The 15,711-nt window shown below is 38.6% G+C and overlaps 1 protein-coding gene across 1 annotated transcript in view; it reads right to left on the reverse strand.

Annotated features, from left to right (window-relative positions):
• Positions 1-15,711, reverse strand: part of TINAG (tubulointerstitial nephritis antigen) — a 106,433-nt gene that overhangs the window by 14,112 nt on the left and 76,610 nt on the right. Inside the window, exon 10 of the mRNA XM_070777770.1 lies at positions 4,246-4,291. Within this exon, the coding sequence (XP_070633871.1) occupies positions 4,246-4,291 (46 nt within the window). The remainder of the gene's footprint in view (positions 1-4,245; positions 4,292-15,711) is intronic.

Consider the following 15,711-nt stretch of genomic DNA (forward strand, 5'->3'; position numbering starts at 1 on the left):
AAAAGGATGAAGTCACTAGCCGCTGCAGTCTCTGAGATTCAACACACCTGAAAAGAGTTCAGGGGTGAGATCAGGAACGAGGTACCCTGTGTTCTGGAAAACTGGCAGAACAGACCTTTAGATAACTAAATATTTTCAGGAGATTTTATGAGCTTAAATTTTTGCATCTTCTCATATCTAGAAAAGCACTAAAATCTTTAATGGAGACATCTGCTCCTCATGACTAGCCGTTACCTCCACAAAACTAGCAGCAACCTTCTGCAAAAACGTGTATTTGATTGCATGTACTCTCCCTTCACCCAAACCATATGTATATAGACCTCCTCCTCATCTCTTACAAGCAGTTTCTCAGAGCTATCTGAGAGGCTATCTCCTGGGCTATGGTCCTTATTTTGCCCGAAATAAAACTTAACTCACAACTCTCACATTGTGGGGCTTTTTGGACAAGTCTTTTATATAAAATGGCATAATATTTGTGTATAACCTGCACACATACTCTTATATACTTTAAACCATCTCTAGGTTACTTACAATACCTAATGCAATGTAAATGTTATGTAAAAAGTTGAAAAAACAATATAAATACTATATAAATAGTTGTCAGTGTACAGTAAATTCAAGTTTTGCTTTTTGAAGCTCTGTAGAATTTTTTAAATATGTTTTGTTGAATCTGTGGATGCAGAACTGGCAGATATGGAGGGCTAACTGCATAGATATTGACACTGAGATTATTTCCTAAAGAAGGTCAATCTTTTCTTCTTTAAGAGTGATATGGTGAAGAATGGAACCCCTCAATTTAGTCAAGAACTGAGCAGGGTCAGGGCTACAGGAAAGTTTGGTTAAACTTAGTTTTGTGTGTGTGTGTGTGTGTGCCTGGTTGCAAATATTTCAAGGGCTATGTCTACCACGTGCATGTTTCAGGCTCTCTTCAGGCTTGTCCTTCCCCACTTCTGGCAGCAATGTAGACACTCTGTCTTCCCCTTCCCTTAACTACTCATAATATCCCAGCATTCAGAAATATTCCAGGAGGCTCAAATAATATATTCTCTTTCAAATATTATAAATATTAACTGTTGAACACTAATGTTAATTATTGACTACCTCAACTGTATTTTAATAAGGAAAATGATATTTTAGAAAGCTAATTTAAATACAAAAAAGCATCATTCTATTCAAGGTCATGTGTGCATGCCTACTAAGCTGCTAAATCATGTATGACTCTTTGTGACCCACCAGGCACCTCTGTCCATGGGATTCTTCAGCCAAGAATAATAGAGCAGGTTGCTATGCACTCCACAAGGGGATCTTCCCAACACAGGGATCCAATCCATGTCTCCTGCATTGCAGGCAGATTCTTTACCACTGAGCCACCTGGGAAGCCCATACTCAATGGCATAACACCTCTATATATCAACAAGACAAATACAGGTGGTGACCACACACTTGGGTGATTGATTTTTTGTGAGTGCCTTTTGGAAAAATCTAATTAACAAGAGTCACTCGAGTGAGCACAAGCCCTAATATTTAGTATTTTGTAAGTTATAATTTGCCTTCTAATGCATATATTCAAATTAAAATTCTATGATAAATAGACATATTCCAGTACTCTTGCCTGGAAAATCCCATGGACAGAAGAGCCTGGTAGGCTGCAGTCCATGGGGTCACTGGGAGTCAGACACAACTGAGCGACTTCACTTTCACTTTTCACTTTCATGCATTGGAGAAGGAAATGGCAACCCACTCCAGTATTCTTGCCTGGAGAATCCCAGGGACAGGAGAGCCTGGTGGGCTGCCGTCTATGGGGTCACATAGAGTCGGACATGACTGAAGCGACTTAGCAGCAGCAATAGCAGCACCAGCAGCATACAGTAGTCATGTATGGATGTAAGAGTTGGACTGTAAAGAAAGCTGAGCATCAGAGAATTAATGCTTTTGAACTGTCGTGTTGGAGAAGACTCTTGAGAGTCACTTGGACTGCAAGGAGATGCAACCAGTCCATCCCAAAGGAAATCAGTCCTGAATATTCATTGGAAGGACTGATGTTGAAGCTGAAACTCCAATACTATAGCCACCTGATGCAAAGAACTGACTCATTGGAAAAGACCCTGATGCTGGGAAAGAGTGAAGGCGGGAGGAAAAGGGGATGACAGAGGATGAGATGGTTGGATGGCATCACCGACTCAATGGACATGGGTTTGAGCAAGCTCTGGGAGTTGGTGATGGACAGGGAAGTCTGCCCTACTGTAGTCCATGGGGTCGCAAAATGTCAGACACGACTGAGTGACTGAACTGAACTGATGATAAACAGCATTACCTAAACTTTATTTCTGACAGAATAAAGGCTGTATGGAGTTTCCCTAGTGGCTCAGCAGTAAAGAATCCAAGCGCAATGCAGGAACTGCAGGAGACACGGATTCTATCCCCGGGTCAGAAAGATTCTTTGGAGGAGGGCATGGGAACCCACTCCAGGATTCTTGCCTGGAGAATCCCATGGACCAAGGAGCCTGGTGGGCTACAGTCCATAGGGTCACAGAGTGTGACATGACTGAAGCAACTTGGCACACATACACACAAAGGGTACATGTTATAAGGACCTAGGATAATTCATCAAAGTTTATTGTAGTCAATCAGGGAATAATTCCAGTCTTCTTCAAACTGTTTCTTACATATAACTTTCTGTAATTTTAGGCTAATGATTGTTTTTTCTCAGTAAAGAAACATGTGTGTTATAAGTTGGTGAAAAAGAAAATAAAACTCTACATGTATATTCAATACTAACATTACAAAAGCATCAACCATAACAAAAATAATGTAAGAATACAAAGTTGATTGACATATATGAGAGAACACTGATCAATTTTTTAAGTTTATATAGATGATAACAGACAAGATTTTATTTTTACTTCATTTTGAAAAAATACTGATTCACTGTTACAATTTGAAATAAGAAGAGTTGAAAAGGAAACTATAAGCAAGGTGAAAAGACAGCCTTAAGAATGGGAGAAAATAATAGCAAATGAAGCAACTGACAAAGAATTAATCTCAAATATATACAAGCAACTCCTGAAATTCAATTCCAGAAAAGTAAACAACCCAATCAAAAAAATGGGCCGAAGAAATAAACAGACATTTCTCCAAAGGAGACATACAGATGGCTAACAAACACATGAAAAGATGCTCAACATCACTCATTATCAGTGAAATGAGAATCAAAACCACAATGAGGTACCATTTCACGCCAGTTAGAATGGCTGCGATCCAAAAGTCTACAAGCAATAAATGCTAGAGAGGGTGTGGAGAAAAAGGAACCCTCTTACACTGTTGGTGGGAATGCAAACTAGTACAGCCACTATGGAGAACAGCGTGGAGATTCCTTAAAAAACTGGGAATAGAACTGCCTTATGATCCAGCAATCCCACTGCTGGGCATACACACCGAGGAAACCAGAATTGAAAGAGACACGTGTACCCCAATGTTCATCGCAGCACTATTTATAATAGCCAGTACATGGAAGCAATGAATGGATAAGAAATCTGTGGTACATATACACATTGGAATATTACTCAGCCATTAAAAAGAATACATTTGAATCAGTTTTAATGAGGTGGGTGAAACTGGAGCCTATTATACAGAGTGAAGTAAGCCGGAAAGAAAAACACCAATATAGTATACTAACGCATTTTTAAGGAATTTAGAAAGATGGTAATGATAACCCTGTACGCAAGACAGCAAAAGAGACACAGATGTACAGAACAGTCTTTTGGACTCTGTGGGAGAGGGCGAGGGTGGGATGATTTTGGAGAATGGCATTGAAACATGTATATTACCATAAGTGAAACGAATCGCCAGTCCAGGTTTGATGCATGAGACAGGGTGCTTGGGGCTGGTGCACTGGGATGATGCTCAGGGATGGGAGGGGAAGGGAGGTGGGAGCGGGGCTCAGGATGGGGAACAAATGTACACCCCTGGTGGATCCATGTCAATGTTTGGCAAAACCACTACAATATTGTAAAGTAATTAGCCTCTAATTAAAATAAATAAATTTATATTTTTAAAAAGAGTTGAAAACTATTACTATAACATAAATGATTACAATGGATTTTGTCCTGGAGAAAATACCAATATTACAAGCAGTAGTACAGTGATTTAGGATATGACTAAAGAATACAAAACAGGGAGTAGAGACACAGATGATTCTAAAATATTCACTTCACAGCAGGAATTCAGTTGGAAAGTGTTACATACCCAGAATTTTTCTTTCTGCCCCTGTGCTCCTCTTAGTGTGCCCCATCTAGAAATAATAATAAAAATTATTAGCATGGTTAAAAATACTTGAGCTGCATCTTGATGAAACACAAATTATTGTGGGAATTATATCTTTTCTATTTCCCTCTGTCCCACCATGTTTCATTATGGAGCTATCATCATTGCCTACATAAAGGTGAATATACTGTTTCTTTTTAATCAAAACATCATTGACTTTTTAAGAGTCCACTTAACTAGTCCAAATGGCTTGAAATCAAACTCATTGATGAAAGGAAATAAACCTTAGGGCAGCTGGGATGCAAGGGTTTAAAGTACTGAAAGATATCTCCTCTCTTTACATCTCATCTTCTGAAACTCTACTAAAACTCTCCAAGAATACTGATAAAACCACAATGTAAATAAAGATAATTGCTGTAAAAGTGTGTTTTTGCAAAAATATTCATATGCATATATTATTTTATAAAATGGCTATATGACTAAGGTGAAATTTCTCTATATACATGCACATATGGAAATCAAATCCTATATTCTCAGTAAGTGAAGGGGAGAAAGTGGCAGAAAATGAAGAGAAACTAAAGAGCCTATTGATGAGGATGAAGGAGGAAAGTGAAAAAGCTGGCTTAAAACACAACATTAAAAAATCTAAGATCATGGCATCCAGTCCCATCACTTCATAGAAAACAGAAGGGGAAAAAGTGGAAGCAGTGACAAATTTTATTTTCTTGGGCTCCAAAATCACTGTGGATGGTGAGTGCAGCCATGAAATGAAAAGATGCTTGCTCCTTGGAAGGAAACCTATGACAAACCTAGACAGTGTTTTAAAAAGCAAAGGTGTCACTTTGCTGACAAAGGCCCATCTAGTCAAAGCTATGGTTTTCCAGTAGTCATGCACAGATGTGAGAGTTGGACTGTAAAGAAGGCTGAACACTGAAGAACTGATGCTTTTGAACTGCCGTGTTGGACTCTTGAGGGTCCCCTGGACATCAAGGAGATCAAACAAGTCAATCCTAAAGGAGATCACTCCTGAATATTCATTGGAAGGACTGATGTTGAAGCTCTAATATTTTGGCCACCTGATGTGAAGAGTTGACAAATTAGAAAAGACCCTGATGCTGGGAAAGATTGAAGGAAAAAGGAGAAAGGGGTGGCAGAGTATGAGACGGTTAGATAGCATAACTGACTCAGTGGAAAGTGAAAGTTTCTCAGTCATGTCCGACTCTTTGCGACCCCATGGACTATACAGTCCATGGAATTCTCCAGGCCAGAGTACTGGAGTGGGTAGCCTATCCCTTCTCCAGGGGATCTTCCCAACCCAGATCTTGAACCCAAGTCTCCTGCATTGCAGGAGGTTTCTTTACCAGCTGAGCCACCAGGGAAGCCCAAGAATACCAGAGTGGCTAGCCTTTCCCTTCTCCAGTGGATCATCTCAACCCAGGAATTAAACTGGGGTCTTCTGGATTACAGGCGGATTCTTTACCAACTGAGCTATGAAAGAAGCCCCTTCACTGACTCAATGCATATGAATTTGAGCAGACTGTGGGAGACAGTGAAGGACAGAGGAGCCTGGCATGTTACAGTCACGGGGTTGCAAAAAGTCAAACATGACTTAAAGACTGAATGATGAGGATGAGTCTCAGTACTGGTACATTCTCAATGTAACAGATAACAATTCATTAACAAAAAAAAAAATCAAGACTTAAAATACCTCTTCTTTTTCTCTTGATTAAAGCCAGGGACATAGATGTTACTAACATGTTCTATTTACTAATGAAATGTCAAGATTTGTCCAAGATCCCAGAGTGGGGATGTTGAACCACAACTCCAAACCCCATGTTCTTCTCAATATGTTATATTGCTTCTCTTATAAACATTCAGTCCCCAACTACAATGTGTCATGAATGGCATGAGTTTTATGTGGAAAAAGCATATTGATCACCATTTCCATGTGCTTTGGTGGATTATGGGAAAATAATCCTATTCACATAAATTAATCCCTAATATCCCAAATCTCAACATCAGAGTGGTTTTCCATTGTATAAAAAACATTCTGGAAAAGATACGAATTTGTTGTTCAAATATTATCAATATGTCCATTTCCCAGAAAGCTGTTTTTAATAGAGTATAAAAAGAATGATACTGCGGTACCATAGAAGTATTGTTTAAAGACGGCAGGTTTATTGTAAGGATATTGGGGGCATTCATGAGAATAAGTAATAATGCAATAATAATGATCAAATAATGGATCATTTGATCCTGTGACTAAGAGGTTATCTCCTCCTTCTTCCCCTGTGGCTCAGATGGTAAAGAATCTGCCTGCAATGCAGGGTACCTGACTTCAATCCCTGGGTCAGGAAGATCTCCAGGAGAAGCAAATGGCAACCCAATCCAGTATTCCTGCCTGGAGAATTCCATGGACAGAGAAGCTTGGCAAGCCACAGGCTGTGGGTTCGCAAAAGAGTTGGACATGATTGAGTGACTAACACTTTCACTTTTCAAACTGATTCAGTTTTCAAAATCATTTTTCAACTTTATAGTTACATCTACATTCTTGTAACTTTTCTAAATAAGGTACTGACACTGAAAATTTTACCAGTCAAATGATTTGACCCCAAATATTCAAGAGTCATTGTATGCTTCTACCAGTAGATCATATTTGAAAGGTTGAGTTGCTCATTTTCTGCTCATGATGGCTATCATGTCAATTTCAGGAAGGTCAAATTCTGGACCACTCAAGAAAATGTTCTTTCAGGCGGTCTGTCCACTAATTACTTTAGTTATTTATATGAAATACAAAATATACAACTAAATCAGAAGAATCTAAGGAGCCACTTAACTCCAAAACAATATAGGCAGGAGAGGACCCCCACATCTGAGATCCATCAGACGTGGTAAGAAGTTGAGGTACATCATGCTTGAGGCACTAAAGAGCCTCACAGGAAAGAACTTCCATTAGAGAAAGAGGTATCTAGACACAATGAGCTCAATCCAGTAGTTAAACATTTGTCAACAAGGAGGAGGAGCCATTGAGAGTATAATCCATTCCCTGTCACTCAGATATGTCCAAATAGAGCTCCATAATGAACTCAGCTAAGTTTGGAGTTGGGGCAGAAACAGGTCAGACTTTTTATTAAAATCTGAAAAAGCTATTTCGCTAAAAGCTGTGTATGCCATAAAACACTTTTAGTAATACTCAAAAATAGAGGGTAATGGTAGAAATGCATAAAAGTTTCTTTCCCACTTTGTAAGAGATTTCTACCTTCCTAGGCTCCACTGCATTGGGAATGGTGCATGGGAAGACAAAGCAGTGTACCAGAAGGAATTGAAAAGACATAATGGCAAAATACACCATGAAGTAAGAATTGCATGTATCATAAGCCCATTTTAGATATTCCTAGCACTCTCAGAAATACTGAGACTGTTTTGGAGCAGGAAGATCCACAACTGCATATGGGGTTAAGATATATGAAAATGATGACTACACGATAATTCCATTACCAACAATCAAAGACTAACTCCAGTGGACCTTTGAATAATATGGGCTTGAATTGCATAGGGCCACTTGTATGGAGTTTGTTTTCACTAAATACCTACTACAATACCACAGGGTCTGAGGTTGGTTGAATCCATGGATGCTGAAGCATGGGTGCTGAGAACAGCCTGTAAAGTCACATTCAGGATTCCAAGCATGTGGGGCTCATGCTTAACCTCAGCGTTGTTCTCGGGGCAACCGTAATCCTAACAGCCCTAAGAAACAGCATTTTCTCACAAGGAAGAAGTGTAGTTGTATAATTTTTCTTATTCTATATCACTGGAAAAAAAGTAAATAAACCATTCTGTGGATATCTAAGAAGTAAAAACTTTCACTTTTGCTGTTTTTCAAGTGTCATATTTTTCATATGTTCCTAATATTTTTATGACTATCTAAATCATATTTTAATGATATAATAGCAAGCATTCTTATCTTATAAATCTATCAACTCTTTGGAGTTGCCTTAAATTCCTTTTAAGTAGTATTGCTATTTATTATCATTTTAAGACGCATTATTTTGAGCACCAATCATTTTTAATCCAGGGAGAAAGTCAGTGTTCAAATTATTATAAACATTCTCAAGGTAGACAGAAAAGTTCATTAAATCCTTCAATAAAAGTGAGAGAGGAAAAGGAAATAAGTAGGATAAAGCTGATAATTTCAGGGGTTTGGATGCTTGTGAAAAAAAATTATAAACAAAGGATGTTGACCTTTATGCAACATTCAGTCAGAAAGAACATGTCACACCTCTGCACAGAAGCTATTGTTCAGTTTCCAGCCTCTGTGTCAAATGAAAAGCAAGTTTCATCCATCAGAGACTCTAACGTTTGCACTACAACCTTCAGCTATCTTTTCTTTCCTCTGGAGTTTGTTTTCACTAAATACATACTACAGTACCACAGGGTCTGAAGTTGGTTGATGGATGCTGAAGTCTGGGTGCTGAGAACAGCCTGTAAAGTTACATTCAGGATTCCAAGCGTGTGGGGCTCATGCTTAACCTCAGCGTTGTTCTAGGGGCAACCATTATCCTAACAGCCCTAAGAAACAGCATTTTCTCACAAGGAAGAAGTGTAGTTGTACAATTTTTCTTATTCTATATCTGTCTTCTGTGGACAGTTCCTAAGATGGTAACCAAATATCCCATAAAGTCACAAAGAAGTGTTATAGAAAGGTAGACGTGTGGGTTATTTTCTAAATATCCCAGGCTCTGCATGACTGGGAAGAATCAGACCCTAGATTATTAATATCATAGTGAATGCATATATATATATATATATATATATATATGAATAATATATAGTGAATACACACACACACACACATTTATACTTTCCTGAATTGTGGTACTGGATTTTGCTTGCCATTGTACCAACAGGTTGAAAATTTTAGGAATGTGTATATATTTTTACAAATATCTACTCATCAGACAACAAATGTCTTTGAGAACATGAGGATTTTCTTTACATTAATATTTGCTCAAAACCTGTTTACACTCTTCTTTGCTTCCCTTGTGCCTGTTCAATTTGAGAAGTATTCACAAGTATTTGTTTAAATGGACCAGTACCTTAACTGTCCTTTGCTGAGATTTTTCCTTTTTAAAATAAAGAGGTTTTATATAAAGTATTCCAATTTGGGGCACTACCCCACAGGGCACGTGGGATCCTAGTTCCTCAATCAGGCATCAAGCCCACGCCCCCTGAAATGCAAGTGGACCACCAGGGAAGTCCCTAAGAGTGTTTCTTAGGGAGGGATGACTTGGGAGATTGGGACTGACATACACATACTACTATGTATGTGTGCATACGTGCTAAGTCTTCAGTCATGTCTGACTCTTTGTGACCCTATGAACTGTAGCCTGCCAGGCTCCATCTGTCCATGGGATTCTCTCAGAAAAAATAATGGAGTGGGTTCCCATGCTCTTCTGCACGGGATCAAACCCACGTGTCTTATGTCTCCTGAATTGGCAGGCAAGTTCTTTGCCACTAGCGCCACCTGGGAAGCCCATTGCTATAAATAATATAACTAATAAGGATCTATTATATAGCACAGGTAACTCTATGCAATGTTTTGTAATGACCTATATAGGAAAAAGACCTTTAAAGAAGAGTGGATATATGGATATGCATAACTTAAACTCTGCCTTCTGGGTTTATCTTATATGCTTACTTTCAGGTCCTTCTGGAAACATTACCCTTTTGCATAATATTAAGTCTTTCTTAGAGAGACCATAAATTCTACAAAGTAAGCATTAAAGAATGATATAAGATTTTGTATTGCTAAGGTTATTCCCTTTGAAAAGGATGTTATTCTTTTCAGACAACTGTACTAAATGATACTAGACTTCCTAAAATGCTGTTTTAAGTTCTGTCTAGATAGTAAAATCATTGGAACTAAATAAGTACTTTGTATCAATATAATATTTTAAATGATTTTTTTTCCTCTCCTTTGGTTTCACTTGCTTTTGCCGTTGAGACCCATTTGTCCAATGTTGGTCATCTTCGACATGGTAAATAAGAGAAAACTGAATGTGCAATTTTCTTAAAGTAATATTGATATTCCTATAAGTATTTTTTAATATTAAAGCACAGAATCTCTTGTGTACTTCATCCATTTATTTATGCCTTTATTCAGCAAACTACTTTTTAGTACAAAGAAAATATATCTTCTCCCTTCAAGATGCTGATTATCTAATGGGAGTGATGTTGGGAAATGAAAAACAAATGAATTTTTGTATCTTGTTCATGTACCTGAATATGTTCCAGTGTCTTCTAGTTTATAATCTATGGGAACTTGAATAGAATTTGTATCCTACTGTTGTGTGAAATTGTATAAATCTTAATTATACTGAATTGGTTCAAAAATAAAAATTAAAAAATAGTAAAAAATAAATGTCATGGACATGAAATACACAACTTAGAGAATATAGTCAATAATATTGTCATAACTTTGTATGGTGATAGATTGTAACTAGACTTATTATGGTGATCATTTATTAATGTATAAAAATATTGAATCTCTATGCTGTATATTCAAAACTAATATGCTATTGTATGGAAAAATATAAGAATAAATTGAACTCTATAATTGCTACCTTTTTGAAAGAGTGTTTCACAACTTTTCTATAGGTTACAGATGAAGAAATTAACAGTGAGGGCAAAGACCATCCCTTCACAGAGTGGAACAGAAATTCTTCAGGTGGAAATGGAGTGTAGAATTGTAAGCACTTAGTGCAAAGTCGCAAGAGAGCAGTGAAAACGCTATTGCAGCCTATTCTCACAGCAGCACTTAGGCCGGGGGACTGGAGAACAGCGGTGGGAGTGGCTCAGCCCATAAGGAGCACTCCAGGCTATAATGCTTGGCATTTACAAAGCTGCTGATAAAGAGTCATCCAAATTTGGGTTGTCACATGATCCGGGGACAGCTTTGGTGTTAGCATAGGAATAGATTCCAGAGGGAGGATTCATTCCTCTTAATCCCACAGCTTAAGATGAATGTTGTCCTTAAAGCAAGACATAATGAAATGCCCAGTAAGAATGGAAGCTCTCTCAGGCAAATGCTGATTCTTTTAACAGCTGTGTCTCCAACTCCTGAAAAAGTGACTATCACAGAGGCAACCCTCAATAGACACTTTTTTGAGCAAGTACTGGGAATGAACAGGAAGGCATAGGTTTGAGAGTATTTTGGAGATAAAAGGGAGGGAATTTACTGGCTAATATATACCAACTGAAAGGGAGAAGGACTTGAGGCTAACTGCAGGATTTCAAGGTTGAATGAGCAGGAGGGTTCATCAAATATGGCAAATCTTGATGTACACGTCACATGATACAAAGATGTGTTCCTGACAACTGGGTTGACTGAGCAACACCAAGGCTGTAATTACAGAACTGCTTGTTCTTCTTGGGAGTTCTCTCTACTGATAGTGGTTCTCCTTATTAACTTTTAAATTCATGGTTGTTCAGGGGTTCTGACAAGTAAAACACTGAAATAGAGAAGGAAAGCTGATGACTTAAAATAATGGTGAAAGTGACTTTCTGCAGAGTGAGAACTGGGAGGAGGAAATTGCAACCCCCTCCAGGATGTTTGCCAGGAAAATCCCATGGACAGAGGAGCCTGGTGGAGGCTGGTGGGCTACAATCCATGGGGTCACAAAGAGGTGGATACAAGTGAATGACTGAGCACACACACACATGCAAAGTAAGGAATTCTGTGATGAGAACAATTATTTTCTAACCTACCAAGTCAAGATCATATTTGCTTAAGAATCAAGTTCTTTAAATCCAGCTAAGAATTTGGAATGACAAGAAGAAAAAAATATTATATTGATGGTAAGTATATTACACTCTGATCCAAATATCTAGATCAAAATGTTGCAATGTTTCAGATAATTTTCACTTCTGGGGTCCCAGCATTTATCCAATAGACTGAAAAGAGGAATTCAAACTCATGTTTTCTGGGCAGACCAGTTCCATATTAGTGAATACAGATCCAGACAGATAAAAAGCAAAGTTTCTAAACAGTGGACATGTAAAGAAATTTGATGCAGTACAGACAACTAAAACCGGAAATTTTGGAGGAAAACAGGGAACAGATACATTAAGAGAGCCTGATATGAAACTCCAACCCTTCTTATTGAGGAAATGAAAGTCAGATAGGATATAAGTATAAAGAAACCACCAAATGAGTTTCAAGTCATAACAATGATAAGACTACTCTGGATATAGGACTACACTTTTAAAGGTGAGACTACAGCCAGATAATTAGGGCTTTAACACAAAGATTTGAAAGATAACTGCAGTAATAATGAGGCAAAGATACACAGGGACTTGTTGTTTTATGAATGTTCTAGTGGCGACACTTAGTAACTTCATTCAAAAAATTACTCAGGCTTGGCAAGCATGGCCATCTTGAATAGGACGGAGAGCCATCACAAAGTGCTAATTAATGCTAGATCAGAGATGAACGAGAATAGTTTGCATGGGAAAGCAAAATAAAATGATGGTCTCCCCCATCCTCCTTCATTTTTCTACTGAAACAAAATGTCCATCAAGCCAGGGTTCACCGAATCTAAGATTGGCTATTTTGTTGATGCATTCTGCCAGGGAGCTATAAACTTTATCATTGGTTGAAATAGCATATGGAGATTTCTGAAAGATCAGTTTTTGTATGAAAGTGTCAGAGAAGATTGTATATTTTGTGTGCTCCTTAATTAGTCATCCAAACCACACTGTTTATTGAGTTGCAGGAATGTTGCTCACACAACCCTATTGTAATATTTCAGGAAGCAAAAGGATTGCTGAGTGTACTATCACATTTAATTTGACCTACAGAAAGGATTATGGAGGAAATTGATGACAAGGTTGTACTCAGTTCATGCCCTGGTCAGAACGGCCTGCTGAGAAACTGGGAGAAGTATTCCTCTGCATTTACTACGTTAACAGATTATGTGCGGAGATGTCTGCACCATGAGAAATGTGCTGGGAGAGACTGTAGGACCAAAACTATCCATCATCATCAGTGACAATGAACTAGGGTAATATCTAATGAAGCTACACTGTGAGGGAAAACTTCAGCCCTTTAATGTTGGGAATAGAAATGGCTTTCTATTTTTTTTATAAAACCTTAGCACTGAAAGGAGACTTTGGGTTTGAGTATATGACTAATAGGCTAAATCCAGTCCACAGCCGGTTTGGTTGTTTGTTATTTTATTTTACTTTTTTATTGGGGGAGAGTTGCTTTACAATGTTGTGTTAGTTTCAGTGTACAGCAAAGTGACTCAGTTATGGGACACTCAAGCTCATTCATCTACATATTATTTGTGTCAGCAAACGGCAGCGTTGAATAGTCAAGATCAAACAATTTAATCTGACTGTAATCCAATTTATTTCCTTCACAGATAATGCAACTGAGGCCAAAAGAAGTTAAGTAACAGTTCAAAATTATGTAGTAAGTGGCCAAATTGCCCTAGTGTCTAAGGAACACAAGCAACAAAAAGCAGGACCAGAGGCAGAAATGGGTGGAGTCCTTTCCAGCTGTGAAGAGGGAGTGAATGACGGGACTTGCGCAATTTGTAGTGGATGCCAAGGGAAAGGGGGTGCAGCTGAGAGAAGAGAAGGAGATAATGCCAGGGGTCACCCTTTGTGACTTCATCGAGGTGTCATGAAAGGCTTGAAGTGGGAAGGGCTGTAGGCAGCCCTAGAAGGATAATAGTGGTGATGATGAACAAGATGGGCTAAAACGAAAAGTGTGGGGATGGAGTCAGGAGGGACAGCTTGGCTGTGATAACAACATTCCATCAGGGTTGCATTCGCTCACATCCAGCCAACTCATGTATACACAGAAACATTATTAACCTAATTATTAGAATCATGGGGATGAAAATAACATTTGATACACTTATTTTGAGGATCAAATGAATTAAAGTTTTCGTTTAGATTCACAGGTAGTACATGGCATCCGGTCCCATCACTTCATGGGAATTAGATGTGGAAACAGTGTCAGACTTTATTTTTTGGGGCTCCAAAATCACTGCAGATGGTGACTGCAGCCATGAAATTAAAAGACACTTACTCCTTGGAAGAAAATTATGACCAACCTAGATAGCATTTTCAAAAGCAGAGACATTACTTTGCCAACAAAGGTCCATTTAGTCAAAGCTATGGTTTTTCCAGTGGTCCTGTATGGATGTGAGAGTTGGACTGTGAAGAAAGCTGAGCACCGAAGAATTGATGCTTTTGAACTGTGGTGTTGGAGAAGACTCTTGAGAGTTCCTTGGACTGCAAGGAGATCCAACCAGTCCATTCTGAAGGAGATCAGCCCTGGGATTTCTTTGGAAGGACTGATGCGAAAGCTGAAACTCCAGTACTTTGGCCACCTCATGGGAAGAGTTGACTCACTGGAAAAGACTCTGATGCTGGGAGGGATTGAGGGCAGGAGGAGAAGGGGACGACAGAGGATGAGATGGCTGGATGGCATCACTGACTCGACGGATGTGAGTCTCAGTGAACTCCGGGAGTTGGTGATGGACAGGGAGGCCTGGCGTGCTGCGATTCATGGAGTCGCAAAGAGTCGGACATGACTGAGCGATTGAACTGAACTGAACTCACTCATCATCTATGAAATTTATTTTTTCTGCCACCTCTCCCTTTGTTAGTGAAACATAGACTTGGCCGGACCTTCTCTTTGACCTTCTCTTATAGAAGGAGTCAATCATATCCTACATGTTTTTGTTCAGAGACATGTAAATCATCATAGCAACACATGCTTTTAACAAAACCTCCGAGTTCGTTCATCCATCAGAATTGTTATACTCCTGGAGCAGAAGATAAAATCCTGAGCCTAGATTACAACACAGTAAGCTTCTATTATTGGTCACAAATTTTATTTGGGTTTTTCCATAGCATCTTATGGAAAACCTGAATAAATCCTTTGGCCAACCTAATACATACTTTCTAAAAATGATTAGTGATTATTTTGAAAGTACTCTGTCTTTCAAGGCGCAATCTTGAAAGTTCACAAACATACACTTTACCTAACCTTCATGTGAACTCTATCATATTTAAAATTTTGAGGACAATACCTAACCTAGTGATAAAGAACCCACCTACCAATGCAGGGGGCATAAGAGATGCAGGTTAAATCCCTGGGTCAGGAAGATTCCTGGAGAAGGAAATGGCAACCCATTCCAGTATTCTTGCTTGGGTAATTCCATGGACAGAGAAGCCTGGCAAGCTATAGTCTACAGGGTCGCAAAGAGTCAGACGTAACTAAGAATGTAATGACATACCTACCATAGAAGGTATTAGATTAGAAAACAGAAATAAAACAGGATCATAATAATAATATACCAAGCTACAAAAAGGAAAAAGCTAAATTTGAAAGGTAGCACTGTGCCAGGGACTCATAATAAAGCTCCATCA

This window comes from Bos indicus, chromosome 23, assembly GCF_029378745.1.
Source record: "Bos indicus isolate NIAB-ARS_2022 breed Sahiwal x Tharparkar chromosome 23, NIAB-ARS_B.indTharparkar_mat_pri_1.0, whole genome shotgun sequence".
In the NCBI taxonomy this organism is placed as follows: Eukaryota; Metazoa; Chordata; class Mammalia; order Artiodactyla; family Bovidae; genus Bos; species Bos indicus.